Source organism: Oncorhynchus tshawytscha, linkage group LG16 (assembly GCF_018296145.1).
Source record: "Oncorhynchus tshawytscha isolate Ot180627B linkage group LG16, Otsh_v2.0, whole genome shotgun sequence".
NCBI classification, from domain to species: Eukaryota; Metazoa; Chordata; class Actinopteri; order Salmoniformes; family Salmonidae; genus Oncorhynchus; species Oncorhynchus tshawytscha.
This window is the reverse complement of record NC_056444.1, coordinates 31,311,539-31,328,877: the sequence shown is the minus strand read 5'-3', so window position 1 is coordinate 31,328,877 and position 17,339 is coordinate 31,311,539. Positions and strand designations below refer to the sequence as shown.

Sequence of the window (17,339 nt, the reverse complement as noted above, 5' to 3'; positions counted from 1 at the left end):
AAGGCCTGGTATGCACAGCAGTAGCCTGCCGGCGTGGGTACTGAGGCGTGACATTTACTTATTCATCACAGGAGTGGAAGGTGAAATGCAATCTTGGCCTGCGGCGTCCGGGTGCCGACATGTCGCTCTCGGCTGTAAGCACACACAGCCACGGTGCACGGTGGGTAGATAAATGTGACGATAAATAAACCAGACAACGGCGTGTTGGTGCTGTGGCGGGGGGAGGGACGGGGTCCTGTGGTTGGCCTCTGTGTTTGCATGTCGGAATTGCGTGTGAGTGCTGTGCTGTTTTAATGTTCTCACACCGCCGTACGCAGCCGCTCCTATCGTTCCTGGTATTAGTGTAGCGAGTAATTGCGTCTGCAGAAATGAATTATTCAGAGAGGTAGAAGGGAGGACTGGGGACTAGATGTGTGTGTGTGTGTGTGTCTGTGTTGACTGGGGACTATGCCCTGGGTAGCTTCTTAGCACTGTGAAGTGCAGAGGTAAGGTTTCATCAAGTACAGGTTGGGTCTCCTAGGATTCTCTTGTGTTCTTTTGTTATTTCCATGGCGATTGCTTTTCAATGACTGACTGCCTGCCTGCCTCTCTCTCTCACCAAGTTTCTAACCTCCATGTCTCACTCACTGTCAGTCAATAATCCTCAATACACTAGTTTATTTAGCAGACAAGATTGGCTTAAAATTCTGTGGCATTATTTTATAGTTTGAAGAATCCAATTAAACACAGCTGAATAAAATGGAAAGGATATTTTCTCTAAACAATGAGGGAGTACGCACATGTGGGTTTTCTGTGTTGAGGGGTTAACAAAAAAACAAGTCCTCCTATATGTTTAATTTAGAGTTATTTATGCAACTTTAGTTGTGATACAAACATTAGACTATATGTTTACATTTGCAATACATTCTTAAGGCTGCATAATGTGAATCTAATGATGACTTGAAAAAAGAAAGTGGCATGAAAGGCATGAGTTCTGCTTAGTTTTTTCTGCGCAGGCTGTACACACTTCATCAGTCTCTTATTCATAATTTGAAAAGCACTTGATAATGCCTCAAATTTCCCGGCAGCATCCCCTTTGTGTGGCCATAATGCCCCCTAAAATATCCATGCATTTTGCGGCCAGTGGTTGTTGTGCCCTTGGGCTGAATACAATAAGTAAAATGAGCTTCTAGATATCAGAACAGCAATTACTCACCTTGAACAGGACAAATGTTTAATGTGTCCGACACAAAATATATACTGCTTCTTCTAGACCAGGCCCAAATCCCCGTCATTCGTATGAAAACGCAAATACAGGGGGCGGAGATCGTGGGGCCTTGTGAGAATTCGTTGGCGAGTGGGTAAAATAAACTGGATAATCTCCGCTTGAGACTATCCTATTGACGGGACATTAAAAACTATAATATCTTGTGTTTCACTGAGTTGTGGCTGAACGATGACAAGGATAATGTTCAGTTGGCTGGGTTTTCCATGCATCAGCAGGACAGAACAGCTATGTCTAGTTTGACGAGGGGTGGGGGTGTGTGTCTATTTGTCAAAAACAGCTGGTGCGTAATGTCTAATATTAAGGTAGTAGAGGTATTGCTCGCCTGAGATAGAGTACCACATGATAAGCTGTAGACCACACTATCTACCAAGAGAGTTTTCGTCTATATTTTTCGTAGCTGTCTATTTACCACCACAAACCAATGCTGGTACTAAGACAACACTCATCGAGCTGTATAAGGCCATAAGCAAACAAGAAAATGCTCATCCAGAAGTGACGCTCCTAGTGGCCGGGGAGATGCAAGTAAACTTAAATCCGTTTTACCTCATTTTTACCAGCACGTCACATGTGCAAGCAGAGAAAAAAAAAACTACTTTTACTCCACACATAGAGACGCATACAAAGCTCTCCCTCGCCCCCTTCATTTGGAAAATCTGACCATAATTATATCCTCCTGATTCCTGCTTACAAGCAAAAACTAAAGCAGGAAATACCAGTGACTCACTCAATACAGAAGTGAGAAACAAGATTCTCTGGTCTGGTAAAACCAAGGTTTGAACTCTTTGGCCTGAATGCCAAGCGTCACATCTGGAGGATACCTGGCACCATCGCTACGGTGAAGCATGATGGTGGCAACATCATGCTGTAGGGATGTTTTTCAGTGGCAGGGACTGAGAGACTAGTCAGGATAGAGGGACAGATGAACAGAGCAAAGTACAAAGAGATCATTGATGAAAGCCTGCTCCAGATCACTCAGGATCTCTGGGGCAAAGGTTCACCTTCCAACAGGATAATGACCCTAAGCACCCAGCCAAGACAATGCAGGAGTGGCTTCAGGACAAATCTGAATATCCTTGTGTGGCCCAGCCAGAGCCCGAACTTGAACCCAATTGAACATCTCTGGAGAGATCTGAATATAGCTGTGTAGGGACGCTCCCCATCTAACCTGACAGAGCTTGAGAGGATCTGGAGAGAACGGGAGAAACTCCCCAAATAAGGTGTACCAAGCTTGTAGCGTCATACCCAAGAAAACTCAAGGCTGTAATCGTTACCAAAGGCAGATAAACAAAGATAAACAGTACTTCCGGCGCCGACAGAGATGGCCGCCTCGCTTCGCGTTCCTAGGAAACTATGCAGTTTTTTGTTTTTTTACGTGTTATTTCTTACACTAGTACCCCAGGTCATCTTAGGTTTCTTTACATACAGCCGACAAGAACTACTGAATATAAGATCAGCGTCAACTCACCATCAGTACGACCAAGAATATGTTTTTCGCGATGCGGATCCTGAGTTCTGCCTTACAACCAGTGTAACCGAGTGGATCACATGCAGCGACCAAAAAAAAAAAAACGACTCAGAAAAAGAGGGAAACGAAGCGGTCTTCTGGTCAGACTCCGGAGACGGGCACATCGTGCACCACTCCCCAGCATTCTTCTTGCCAATGTCCAGTCTCTTGACAACAAGGTTGATGAAATCCGAGCAAGGGTAGCATTCCAGAGGGACATCAGAGACTGTAACGTTCTCTGCTTCACGGAAACATGGCTAACTGGAGAGACGCAATCCGAAGCGGTGCAGCCAGCGGGTTTCTCCACGCATCGCGCCGACAGAAACAAACATCTCTCTGGTAAGAAGACGGGCGGGGGCGTATGCCTTATGGCCAACGTGACATGGTGTGATGAAGGAAACATACAGGAACTCAAATCCTTCTGTTCACCTGATTTAGAATTCCTCACAATCAAATGTAGACCGCATTATCTACCAAGAGAATTCTCTTCGATTATAATCACAGCCGTATATATCCCCCAAGCAGACACATCGATGGCTCTGAACGAACTTTATTTAACTCTCTGCAAACTGGAAACGATTTATCCGGAGGCTGCATTCATTGTAGCTGGGGATTTTAACAAGGCTAATCTGAAAACAAGACTCCCTAAATTTTATCAGCATATTGATTGCGCAACCAGGGGTGGAAAGACCCTGGATCATTGTTACTCTAACTTCCGCGACGCATATAAGGCCCTGCCCCGCCCCCTTTCGGAAAAGCTGACCACGACTCCATTTTGTTGATCCCTGCCTACAGACAGAAACTAAAACAAGAAGCTCCCACGCTGAGGTCTGTCCAACGCTGGTCCGACCAAGCTGACTCCACACTCCAAGACTGCTTCCATCACGTGGACTGGGAGATGTTTCGTATTGCGTCAGACAACAACATTGACGAATACGCTGATACGGTGTGCGAGTTCATTAGAACGTGCGTTGAAGATGTCGTTCCCATAGCAACGATTAAAACATTCCCTAACCAGAAACCGTGGATTGATGGCAGCATTCGTGTGAAACTGAAGGCACGAACCACTGCTTTTAATCAGGGCAAGGTGTCTGGTAACATGACTGAATACAAACAGTGCAGCTATTCCCTCCGCAAGGCTATCAAACAAGCTAAGCGCCAGTACAGAGACAAAGTAGAATCTCAATTCAACGGCTCAGACACAAGAGGCATGTGGCAGGGTCTACAGTCAATCACGGACTACAGGAAGAAACCCAGCCCAGTCTCGGACCAGGATGTCTTGCTCCCAGGCAGACTAAATAACTTTTTGCCCGCTTTGAGGACAATACAGTGCCACTGACACGGCCTGCAACGGAATCATGCGGTCTCTCCTTCACTGCAGCCGAAGTGAGTAAGACATTTAAACGTGTTAACCCTCGCAAGGCTGCAGGCCCAGACGGCATCCCCAGCCGCGCCCTCAGAGCATGCGCAGACCAGCTGGCCGGTGTGTTTACGGACATATTCAACCAATCCCTATACCAGTCTGCTGTTCCCACATGCTTCAAGAGGGCCACCATTGTTCCTGTTCCCAAGAAAGCTAAGGTAACTGAGCTAAACGACTACCGCCCGTAGCACTCACATCCGTCATCATGAAGTGCTTTGAGAGACTAGTCAAGGACCATATCACCTCCACCCTACCTGACACCCTTGACCCACTCCAATTTGCTTACCGCCCAAATAGGTCCACAGACGATGCAATCTCAACCACACTGCACACTGCCCTAACCCATCTGGACAAGAGGAATACCTATGTGAGAATGCTGTTCATCGACTACAGCTCGGCATTCAACACCATAGTACCCTCCAAGCTCGTCATCAAGCTCGAGACCCTGGGTCTCGACCCCGCCCTGTGCAACTGGGTACTGGACTTCCTGACGGGCCGCCCCAGGTGGTGAGGGTAGGCAACAACATCTCCTCCCCGCTGATCCTCAACACTGGGGCCCCACAAGGGTGCGTTCTGAGCCCCCTCCTGTACTCCCTGTTCACCCACGACTGCGTGGCCATGCACGCCTCCAACTCAATCATCAAGTTTGCGGACGACACAACAGTGGTAGGCTTGATTACCAACAACGACGAGACGGCCTACAGGGAGGAGGTGAGGGCCCTCGGAGTGTGGTGTCAGGAAAATAACCTCACACTCAACGTCAACAAAACTAAGGAGATGATTGTGGACTTCAGGAAACAGCAGAGGGAACACCCCCATCCACATCGATGGAACAGTAGTGGAGAGGGTAGCAAGTTTTAAGTTCCTCGGCATACACATCACAGACAAACTGAATTGGTCCACTCACACAGACAGCATCGTGAGGAAGGCGCAGCAGCGCCTCTTCAACCTCAGGAGGCTGAAGAAATTCGGCTTGTCACCAAAAGCACTCACAAACTTCTACAGATGCACAATCGAGAGCATCCTGGCGGGCTGTATCACCGCCTGGTATGGCAACTGCACCGCCCTCAACCGTAAGGCTCTCCAGAGGGTAGTGAGGTCTGCACAACGCATCACCAGGGGCAAACTACCTGCCCTCCAGGACACCTACACCACCCGATGCTACAGGAAGGCCATAAAGATCATCAAGGACATCAACCACCCGAGCCACTGCCTGTTCACCCCGCTGTCATCCAGAAGGCGAGGTCAGTACAGGTGCATCAAAGCTGGGACCGAGAGACTGAAAAACAGCTTCTATCTCAAGGCCATCAGACTGTTAAACAGCCACCACTAACATTGAGTGGCTACTGCCAACACACTGTCAATGACACTGACTCTACTCCAGCCACTTTAATCATGGGAATTGATGGGAAATGATGTAAATATATCACTAGCCACTTTAAACAATGCTACCTTATATAATGTTACTTACCCTACATTGTTCATCTCATATGCATACGTTGATACTGTACTCTATATCATCGACTGCATCCTTATGTAATACATGTATCACTAGCCACTTTAACTATGCCACTTGGTTTACATACTTATCTCATATGTATATACTGTACTCGATATCATCTACTGTATCTTGCCTATGCTGCTCTGTACCATCACTCATTCATATATCCTTATGTACATATTCTTTATCCCCTTACACTGTGTATAAGACAGTTTTTTTTTTGGAATTGTTAGTTAGATTACTTGCTCGTTATTACTGCATTGTCGGAACTAGAAGCACAAGCATTTCGCTACACTCGCATTAACATCTGCTAACCATGTGTATGTGACAAATAAAATTTGATTTGATTTGATTTGAAAGTACTGATTAAAGGGTCTGAGAATACTTATGTAAATGTAATATTTCAGTAAAAAAAAATATATATACATTTGTACATTTGAAAAAAAAATCTGTTTTTGCTTTGTCATTACGGGGTATTGTGTGTAGACGGATGAATGAAAAAATGATTTAATCAATTTCAGAAAAAGTCTAACATAACAAAATGTGGAAAAAGTCAAGGGGTCTGAATACTTTCCAAATGCACTGTATATTGCAAATGGAGGACGTTTTTCCTGTGGTTCATTTTCATGCCAACCAGGTAGACTATACTCCTGTTGTATAGAGAAGCAATGTGCTTAAAACTAGGACAGTTGAGAAATAAATATAGTAGGCCTAGCCTATAGAAAGCTGATGAGATCCTCCTCTTTTTAATAGAGGAAATCACTCTGTCTTCTCATGCAATTGCATAGCCTATAGAAATGTTGCGCAACATGAGCTCATAGCCTCTCATGAAGTGTTTGATTAGATTTTCGATTACATTTGCATTGATGTCAGAGAGATTAGAGGGACAATAGAGTGCCAAGTACCAGGCAGTTAGCAAGTTTGGTAGGCTACTAATGACCATCAGCAGCTTGGAGAAGCCTAATTACTGTGACTAAGCAGTCACGTGGAATTTGACTGCCGTCACTCCTCACATCCTCCCCTGCCACGCCACTGATGAGGCCGTCTGGGGCCAGGAAGGGCCTTTGTGTTAACCTCCCCCCACCAGGGGCAATCCCTCTGGAGCTCACATCATCTGTTATTATCCTCCTCACCCCCCAAGCTCTAATTCTTCGGTAGTGGGTATAGCAGCCATTGATCTAAAGCCCTTATTTCCTCAACATCTTTACAGTTCAGTCAAGCCTCAGTTCATAGACATCTATTCTCCTTCTTCTTTTCTGTTCTGTGAAGGGCGAGGGGTTGGGCAAGGATGGGCTGAGGCGTCAGAGCTCCTTTTCCTCTGCTCCCGTCGGGGTTGGACAGCGATGGGTAAAAGCTAGCGATGACGGCCCTATCAATAAGTCAGTCCATCTGCTCTACCGCATCCGCTCGCTGCTCTTTCAAAATGTCTGTCGCTGCCCCCAAGTCATGGAGCGAGAGCAAGAGTGAGAAAGAGCGAGAGCGAGACAGAGAGAGAGAGAGGGAGCACGACAGCAAAGGCAATGCAATTGTATTTGATTTATTTTACCTTGATTTAACTAGACAAGTCAGTTAAGAACAAATTCTTATTTTCCATGACGGCCTATGAACAGTGGGTTAACTGCCTTGTTCAGGGGCAGAAGAACAGATTTTATCTTGCCAGCTCGGGGATTCCATCTTGCAACCTTTCTGTTACTAGTCCAACGCTCTGACCACTAGGCTGCCTGCAGAACAACAGATTTTATCTTGCCAGCTCGGGGATTCCATCTTGCAACCTTTCTGTTACTAGTCCAACGCTCTGACCACTAGGCTGCCTGCAGAACGACAGATTTAATCTTGCCAGCTCGGGGATTCCATCTTGCAACCTTTCTGTTACTAGTCCAACGCTCTGACCACTAGGCTGCCTGCAGAACAACAGATTTTATCTTGCCAGCTCGGGGATTCCATCTTGCAACCTTTCTGTTACTAGTCCAACGCTCTGACCACTAGGCTGCCTGCAGAAGACAGATTTAATCTTGCCAGCTCGGGGATTCCATCTTGCAACCTTTCTGTTACTAGTCCAACGCTCTGACCACTAGGCTGCCTGCAGAACAACAGATTTTATCTTGCCAGCTCGGGGATTCCATCTTGCAACCTTTCTGTTACTAGTCCAACGCTCTGACCACTAGGCTGCCTGCAGAAGAACAGATTTTATCTTGCCAGCTCGGGGATTCCATCTTGCAACCTTTCTGTTACTAGTCCAACGCTCTGACCACTAGGCTGCCTGCAGAACAACAGATTTTATCTTGCCAGCTCGGGGATTCCATCTTGCAACCTTTCTGTTACTAGTCCAACGCTCTGACCACTAGGCTGCCTGCAGAACAACAGATTTAATCTTGCCAGCTCGGGGATTCCATCTTGCAACCTTTCTGTTACTGGTCCAACGCTCTGACCACTAGGCTGCCTGTAGAACAAAGGGAACAGACAACCCTGTTCAACTTCTCAACAATCGCCGTTTATCTTTTCTGACCTGTTGTGAGAACACCGTTTTGATGGAAGCGTCATTAAACCTTACATTCTGTCATTAAAATAGCTTCATAGCAAACATAAGGCACGGTCAATTAATTCCTATAAAACACACGACGCCTCCCAACAATCTACCAATAAAGAGATGTGGTGCCTGATTCACCACTGACATTAAACATCACAAAGCAAATATCAACAAGACAAACCTGATCCTCTCTGCATGTTGATTTATATGGCTGTATCCTGTGTGTGTGGGAAATGTCCTCTCTCGCTCTCCTCTCTGACAGCAGTATGCCTAAAGTAATGTACCATGTTACTCGCGCTATGATTTAGAACTGCACTGTAGTGGATGGGGGCCTGGATGATGTGTTTATGGTGACACACACACACACACACACACACACACACACACACACCTCACCCTGTACACACACACACACACACACACACACACACACACACATGGCACACACACACACACACACACACACACACACACACACACACACCCACACACACACACACACCCTACCACTACTCTAGTGTGTGTGTGTGACTGAGGCAAATCCCAGTTCCTCTCCTCTCTCCACTATACTTTATTTGCAGTAACTGTCAGCGGTGGAGCCCTGTCCTCTTAATCAGATTTTTATGAACATACTTGTATGGATTATTGAGATCCATGAAAGCGCCAGTCTCTCTCTCTCTGTGTGGGTGTGTGTGTGTGGCATAGCACCTTAACGCTAATGTGAAAAGGAGAGTAATGAAGCAGCTGTGTGCTAGTTTGCACTCTTTCATCTACACTACACACACACACACACTTAGGCAAGTTCTCGGGAGAAAGGGATAGAGAGACAAAGAGAAAGCAAGAGAAAGAGGGAGGGAGGGGGAAGAGAAGTATTGTGTCTCTATGATGGGATTCTTAATAAAGTAATGGTTGAGGAGTGAAGAGAAGAGAAGGAGTAACCAACGTCCCTGTTTTTTGGTTTTAGGTTTAAATAAAAATCTAATCACATTTAATTTTGATCTCATGCTCCGAATACAACAGGTAGACCTTACCGTGAAATTCTTACTGACAAGCCCTTAACCAACAATGCAGTTGAAGAAATAGAGTTATGAAACAATGTACTAGAAAAAGTTTTTAAATCATAAAATAACACAATAAAATAACAATAACAAGGCTATATACAAGGGGTACCGGTACCGAGTCAAAGTGCAGTGGTAATTTGTACATGTAGATAGGGGTAAAGTAACTATGTATAGGTAATAAATAGTGTGTAGCAGCAGTGTAAAAACAAAGGAGGGGGGGGGGGGTCAATGTAAATAGTTCGGGTGGCCTTTTGATTAATTATGCAGCAATCTTATGGCTTGAGGGTAGAAGCTGTTAAGGAGCCATTTGGACCTAGACGTGCCGCTCCGGTACCGCTTGCCGTGCGGTAGTAGAGAGAACAGTCAATGACTTGGACGACTAGAGTCTTTGACAATTTCTTGGGCCTTCCTCTGACATCTCCTACTGTATAGGTCCTGGATGTCAGGAAGCTTGGCCCCAGGGACGTACTGGGCCGTATGCACTACCTTCTGTATCGCCTTACAGTCGGATGCCGAGCAGTTCCCGTACCAGGTGGTGATGCAATCACGCTCTCGATGGTGCAGCTGTAGAACGTTTTGAGGATCTCAGGACCCATGACAAATCTTTTCATTCTCCTGAGGGAGAAAAGGTGTTGTCGTGCCCTCTTCACGACTTGGTGTGTTTGGACCATGATAGGTTGTTGGTGATGTGGACACCAAGGAACTTGAAACTTTCGACCCGTTTCACGACAGCCCCGTCGATGTGAATGGGGGCATGTTTGGCCCTACCTTTTCCTGTAGTCTACAGTCAGCTCCTTTGTCTTGCTCGCACGGAAGGAGAGGTTGTTTCACGTTGTCAGTGATCAGGCCTACCACTGTTGTGTCGTCAGCAAACTTAATGATGGTGTTGGAGTTGTGCTTGGCCATGCAGCCGTGGGTGAAGAGGGAGTACAGAAAGGCACGCACCCCTGAGGAGCCCCCGTGGTAGATGTGTTGCTGCCTACCCTTACAACCTGGGGGGCGGTCCGTCAGGAAGTCCAGGATCCTGTATTAGAGGGAGATGTTCAATCCCAGGGTCCTTAGCTTAGTGATGAGCTTTGTGGGCACTATGATGTTGAACACTGAGCTGTAGTCAATGAACAGCATTCTCACATAGGTGTTCCTTTTGTCCAGGCGGGAAAGGGCAGTGTGAAGAGCAATTGAGATTGCGTCATCTGTGGATCTGTTGGGGTGGTATAAGAATTGGAGTGGGTCTAGGGTTTGATCATGATAGTGTTGATGTGACCTATGACCAGCCTTTCAAAGCACTTCATAGCTACTGACGTGAGAGCGGTAGTAATTTAGGCAGGGTACCTTCAATTTCTTGGACACAGGGACTACGGTGGTCTGCTTGAAACATGTAGGTATTACAGACTCGGTCAGGGAGAGGTTGAAAACATTAGTGATGACACTTGGCAGTAGGAATGCGCATGCTCTAAGTACACATCCTGGTAATCCGTCTGGCCCCACAGCCTTGTGAATGTTGACCTGTTTAAAGGTCTTGCTCACATCGGCTACGGAGCGCATGGGCAGCGCGAGGCTGGGTTTCCCTTTGTAATATGGTCACTGTGGGGATGACGTCAGCGATGCACTTACAGCTGAAGTCTGAAGTTTACATACACCTTAGCCAAATACATGTGAAATGTCAGAATAATAGTAGAGATAATGATATATTTCAGCTTTTATTTCATCACATTCCCAGTGGGTCAGAAATTTACATACACTCAATTAGTATTTGGTAACATTGCCTTTAAATTGTTTAACTTGGGTCAAATGTTGCGGGTAGCCTTCCACAAGCTTCCCACAATAAGTTGGGTGAATTTTGGCCCATTCCTCCTGACAGAGCTGGTGGAACCGAGTCAGGTTTGTAGGCCTCCTTGCTCACACACACTTTTTCAGTTCTGCCCACAAATTTTCTATAGGATTGAGGTCATGGCTTTGTGATGGCCACTCCAATACCTTGACTTTGTTGTCCTAAAGCCATTTTGCCAGAACTTTGGAAGTATGCTTGGGGTCATTGTCCATTTGGAAGACCCATTGCGACCAAGCTTTAACTTCCTGACTGATGTCTTGAGATGTTGGTTCAATATATCCACATAATTTTCCTCCCTCATGATGCCATTTATTTCATGATGTGCACCAGTCCCTCCTACAGCAAAGCACCCTCACAACATGATGCTGACACCCCCATGATTCACGGTTGGGATGTTGTTCTTCGGCTTGCAATATCCCCTTTTTCCTCTAAACATAACGATGGTCATCATGGCCAAAGTTCCATTTTTGTTTAATCAGACCAGAGGACATTTCTCCAAAAAGTACGATCTTTGTCCCCATGTGCAGTTGCAAACCGTAGTCTGGCTTTTTTATGGTGGTTTTGGAGCAGTGGCTACTTCCTTGCTGAGCGGCCTTTCAGGTTATGTCGATATAGGACTTGTTTTACTGTGGATATAGATTATTTTGTACCTGTTTCCTCTAGCATCTTCACAAGGTCCTTTGCTGTTGTTCTGGGATTGATTTGCACTTTCCGCACCCAAGTACGTTCATTTCTAGGAGACAGAACGTGTCTCCTTCCTGAGTGGTATGAAAGCTGCGTCGTCCCATGGTGAACGTGGTACCTTCATGCGTTTGGAAATTGTTCCAAAGGATGAACCAAACCTGTGGAGGTCCACCATTTTTTCTGAGGTCTTGGATGATTTCTTTTGATTTTCCCATGATGTCAAGCAATGAGGCAGCGAGTTTCAAGGTAGGCCTTGAAATACATGCACAGGTACACCTCCAATTGACTCAAATGATGTCAATTAGCCTATCAGAAGCTTCTAAAGCCATGAAATAAATTTGGGGAATTTTCCATGCTGTTTAAAGGCACAGTCAACTTAGTGTATGTAAACTTCTGACCCACTGGAATTGTGATACAGTGAATTATAAGTGAAATAATCTGTCTGTAAACAATTGTTGGAAAAAGTACATGTTTCATGCACAAAGTAGATGTTCTAACAGACTTGCCAAAACTATAGTTTGTTAACAAGAAATGTGTGGAGTGGTTGAAAAATGAGTTGTATTGACTCCCAAATAAGTGTATGGAAATTTCCGACTTCAACTGTATTAATGAAGCTGGTGCCTGAGGTGGTATACTCCTCAATGCCATTGGATGAATCCCGGAACATATTCCAGTCTGTGCTAGCAAAACAGCCCTCTAGCGTAGCATCCGCATCATGTGACCACTTCCGTATTGAGCGAGTCACTGGTACCTCCTGCTTTAGATTTTGCTTGTAAGCAGGAATCAGGAGGATAGAGCTATGGTCAGATTTGCCAAATGAAGAGGGCGAGGGAGAGCTTTGTACGCGTCTCTGTGTTTGGAGTAAAGGTTGTCTAGAGTTGTTTTTCCTCTGGTGGCACATGTGACGTGCTGGTAGAAATGAGGTAAAACAGATTTAAGTTTCCCTCTATTAAAGCACGTCTTCTGGATGAGCATTTTCTTGTTTGCTTATGGCCTTATACAGCTCGATGAGTGTAGTCTCAGTGCCATCATCGGTGTGTGGTGGTAAATAGATGGCAACGAATAATATAGAGGGTAGAGTTAGGGTAAACACAGAGACAGATTGAGTGCTATAGGGTAAAGTTAGGGTTAAAGCCTAAACCCTTGTGTCTGCCAGGCCACTCAGATGACAGGGAGACTGTCAGACCTGCTGAATGGAGGGTGTAGGAGGGCAGGACACTATCCTTACTATCCTCACCATCTGTTGCCAGACAGGGAAAGTCACCCCAGAACTGCTTACATAAAAGTGTGTGTGTGTGTGTGTGTGTATGGTATCCCATGTGTGGGTCTGAGAGCTAATGTGTATCCAGTGTCAGATAGGAGAGTGGTAGACAAACCAACCCCTGGAGAAGGTCTGTGTTAATGTGACTTGGAGGAATGGCCAGTCCAGTCCAAACCTCTTGCGTCCCAAATAGCACCCTACATAGTGCACTACTTTTGACCATGGTCCAACAGGTACTGGTGAAAAGTAGTGCACTATGTAGGGAATAAGGTGCCATTGTGGACGCATACCATATCTACTGGTGATCCTAAGGGGACTGGGCTCTATAATGGCTGCATGGTCAGAGGACAGACAGGGGAGGAGAGGAGAGGCAGGATAATACTGTTTACCTGATAAAACACTAGACAGACAAACACACGGAGAGTCCCCCTGACCTGCCTTAAATCAGCCCTTCCTCAAAACAAAGGGAGCCTGCTGGCCAGGGGTGGGAGGGATGTGTGTGGGGTGGGAGGGATAAGTCTGGAGCAAGTTCATGTGGATCCCTATGGTACTGACGATGAGGTCCAAGACAGAAGGTCACAGACAAAGGGGTAACATTGAGCTGGTGTTGATGGGAGTGTGGATAGCCCTAATACGGCTGAAGACTCCATTACTATGGGCTACTTCCATATCAGAGGTGTGAAAAGTAGGGTAGGGATGGTGTGGACAAGTGATTGGTGATGTGAGTAAATTTGACAATTGATTAACTTACCACTTCTCTAGGTAGATAGGAGTCCTCTTGGCGTAGGACTAGCAGACTGACTGTTCCTCCCATGGGGGTGATCCTGAGTAGAGCTACCACCTCCTCCTGACTCCTCCCATTCAGGTCTACCCCATTCACCTGGACACACACACACACACACACACACACACACACACACACACACACAAACAGGTAGATATAGGGGATGTATTAATACATGTTACTAACTTGTGTTACATGTGCTACTGCCTGGTACTGTCTTGAAACAATTACTAATTCCATTCTACACATAATCATTCTCTGTTTTCATAGAGGAGCTGTGACTGCCTGACATCTATAAATATGGGGTATTTCTAAGAGCGGACATTTTCCAATTACATAGTCTATGATTTTCATGTCATTCTGATTGGACTGTTGACACAAGATTATTACGTTCATTTCCCTATGTTTAGCCACTCAGAGCCCAAGGTAAACAGCCCTACAGGTACTCCACTCTGTGATTTGAAGGGATACTTCGTAATTTTGCCAACAAGGCGCTCTATCTACTTCACCAGAGTCAGATTAACTCGTGTATACCCTTTTTATGTCTCTGTGTCCAGTATGAAGGAAATTAGAGGTAGTGTCGCAAGCCAATGCTAGCTAGTGTTAGCGCAATGACTAGAAGCATGCCAGCATATATTCATAGACTCAATCATTGCACTAACGCTAGTTCACAATTGTGCTAGTTAGCAACTTCCTTCAAACTGCACGAAGAGACAAAAATGTTATCCACAATTTCACTTGAAGGCTAGTCACTACATACACCCTGGTTCGAATCCAGTCATTGAAAATAAGAATTTGTTATAAACTTACTTGCCTAGTAAAAATAAATAAATATAAAAATAAAACTCTGGGGAAGTAGATAAAGGGCCCCATTGCCAAAATACCAAAGTATACCAAAGACTCTTTTCAATGGCAAAGCCCATTCAATCAGCCTTTGTGTCTTAAGCATATCGGGTAATGCCATTGGCGTAGACACAACAATCATGAATGGCATAGGACATAAAGGCTTAAAGGTGTTTTATTCCATATCACATAAAACCATGTTGATTGGATGTCTCAGAACAAAATTCCAAATCTATGGAAGGAAGAGGACAACGTAAGGGTTGGAGCATGACAAGGGTAATGAAGAGGAAGGGGTGAAGTAGGAGGAAGAAATAGCAAGAAGAGACTTCATTAATTCTGCCTCTCACCTCTTGTAGCTGGTCGCCAGCCTTCAGGCGGCCATCTTGGATAGCAGCACCCCGAGCCAGGATGTTCTTGACATAGATGGGGGCGGAGCCTCCTATGGGGACGTCACGTGATGTGATGCTGAATCCAAGACCCTCAGGACCTGCAGGAGGAACATAATACACCAAACATAGTTAAATAAAGGTTAAATAAAAAATATATATAAAATTAATTATATTCTATTCTAAAAGCGCATTAGGAACCAAATGTGGAAGGACAACTTTATTTATGGCTTTGACCATCATGTCAAACCTGTCAAACTACAGTACTTAATAAGTCATCTCAAATGTATTGGTTTGCACGGTCTTCTATTGGTGAAAGAATGGGCGTGCAGCTTAGGTTGTGGTTCAACATACAAAATAAGCATGAAATCTCAAAAGTGTCGAAATATAAGTCAAATCTATTAACCAAAATTGGGTGTTTGTGATACATGTGTACTTTATACATGTGTGTGTAAGGACAGCGGGACCACAGATGTGACATGCTTGAATTTAAAACTGGTTGCAGACAAGAATAGCAGCACGCAGAGTAAAGGTTTCTGTCGGTTTGTGTGCAGTCTTTATTCTCCCTTTCTGTGGAGTGTCCACAGGCATTAGACACAGATAATGGTCAGCAATGGGGTGAGAGTATCCTCTGCCTCCACCCATAACACAGCATCAGATGCTTTTGATACACCACATATCAGACCAAATACAGTTTGCTAGCGAAAACATTACTAAATGTTAGAAAACAATGTTAAAGGTTCAGACATCATAGCTCTGTAAAGATGTTTCCTCCCAAGTTCTGACAATGGCCTTTATACAGTTCTAAATGACTATATATGTGTCCCAAATGGCACCATATTCCCTATGTAGCGTACTACTTTTGATCAGAGCCCTATAAATGTGCACTATGTAGGGAATATGGTGCCATTTGGGACACATATTATAAATTGCCAGACGGGGAAGGCAGGGAAAGTCAATAATAGCCTACAAAAGGGGAATATCAACACTGACCTTATCGACCGACCAACCCTACACTGTCTGCCCAATAAAGGATTGGTCAGAAGTAGTGGGCCCTGGTCAAAAGTAGTGCACGATAAAGTGAATAGGATGTCATTTAGGGAGCAACCAAAAGCATTGCCAAATGCCAGTAAGGATATGAATGACATTTCTACTTTTAGATGGGGAAGAATGGTTCCACTCAGTGAGTCAGTGAGATGTGTCCCTCCCTGGTAAACAAGTTATCCGTTAATATGTGTAACCGGCAGAGTGGCGGGTGTGTTGTTAGTTGAAGTCTTCCTGACAGTAGAGTGATTAGTATTCTTGTTGAAGAGATTGTTCATTTTACTGGCCTGTCATTCACTGTCTGATCGCTCATCATGACCTATTTTCTCCTCTCTTCAGTGTCTCGCTGGTTGATACCGACGGACTGACTGTGTGTATGTGTGTGTGCATATGCGTGATGTTTTTGCCTCACTAGCACTAAGATGAAGCAGCAAGAAAACACACTACCCAGCAACTTTGGGTGTATTCTATATTCAGAAATGAAGATATAGATCTTGGAACAAAGAGGGCTACACACCACAACATGAGAATGTTGCTGACAAAGAGCTGCCAACAAAGTTAAGTCATTGAATATATTGAGGTTATTTCCTTCCTGCCAATACAGTAGGAAGAACGCTCTTTACTTATTATAGAGTTCTGTCAACTAAATGGATAGATAGGCACATCCCAGTTAGACTAACTAAGATCCTTTCTGCACTAGTAGCCGGTGTCTGCTAATACGGCAACTGCCCCTACTGCTGTCTGGGATCCTCAGTGTGTACGTACAGTAGTGGAATTGGTTGCATCAAAAATGGCTCTCTATTGTCTTTATAGAACCTAGGGCATAGTCTGAATCAGCTGGTCTGTGAAGACCACTATCTGTTCTGGCAATTCCAATCCATTCAATTTCTCCAATCAGTCTACTTAGCCGAATCAAACTCTACATTCTAAGATCTCATCGTTAAGGGCTTCCATTCAGGCAATTAGCAGAATGCATCTCTCTCTAATAGCACTGGCTGTAATTAACTAGCATACTGACGTCTTTATTTGGGGGTAATAGAAGCTTTTTGGATTAGCACTACCAGTCCTGCGATCCCAGCAAAAATGGGCTTTTCATTTATCTGACTTTATCTGCATATACAGCAATTATATTAAGCCTCACAATTAAGTGAGTTACCATTTTGCTTTCAGGAGAAATTGACAAACAGACAAACAATAAAAAAAGTGGTCCGACAAAGCTAAAC

At 44.9% G+C, this 17,339-nt stretch overlaps 1 protein-coding gene across 4 annotated transcripts in view; it reads right to left on the bottom strand.

The window, feature by feature from the left end:
• The window catches only part of LOC112215584 (partitioning defective 3 homolog), a 595,003-nt gene that overhangs the window by 258,567 nt on the left and 319,097 nt on the right, over positions 1-17,339 (bottom strand). For all 4 annotated transcript variants that reach the window (XM_042299093.1, XM_042299095.1, XM_042299094.1 and 1 more), the window contains 2 exons: positions 15,034-15,173; positions 13,811-13,939 (listed from right to left, as the gene is read on the bottom strand). In XM_042299093.1, the coding sequence (XP_042155027.1) occupies positions 13,811-13,939; positions 15,034-15,173 (269 nt within the window). The remainder of the gene's footprint in view (positions 1-13,810; positions 13,940-15,033; positions 15,174-17,339) is intronic.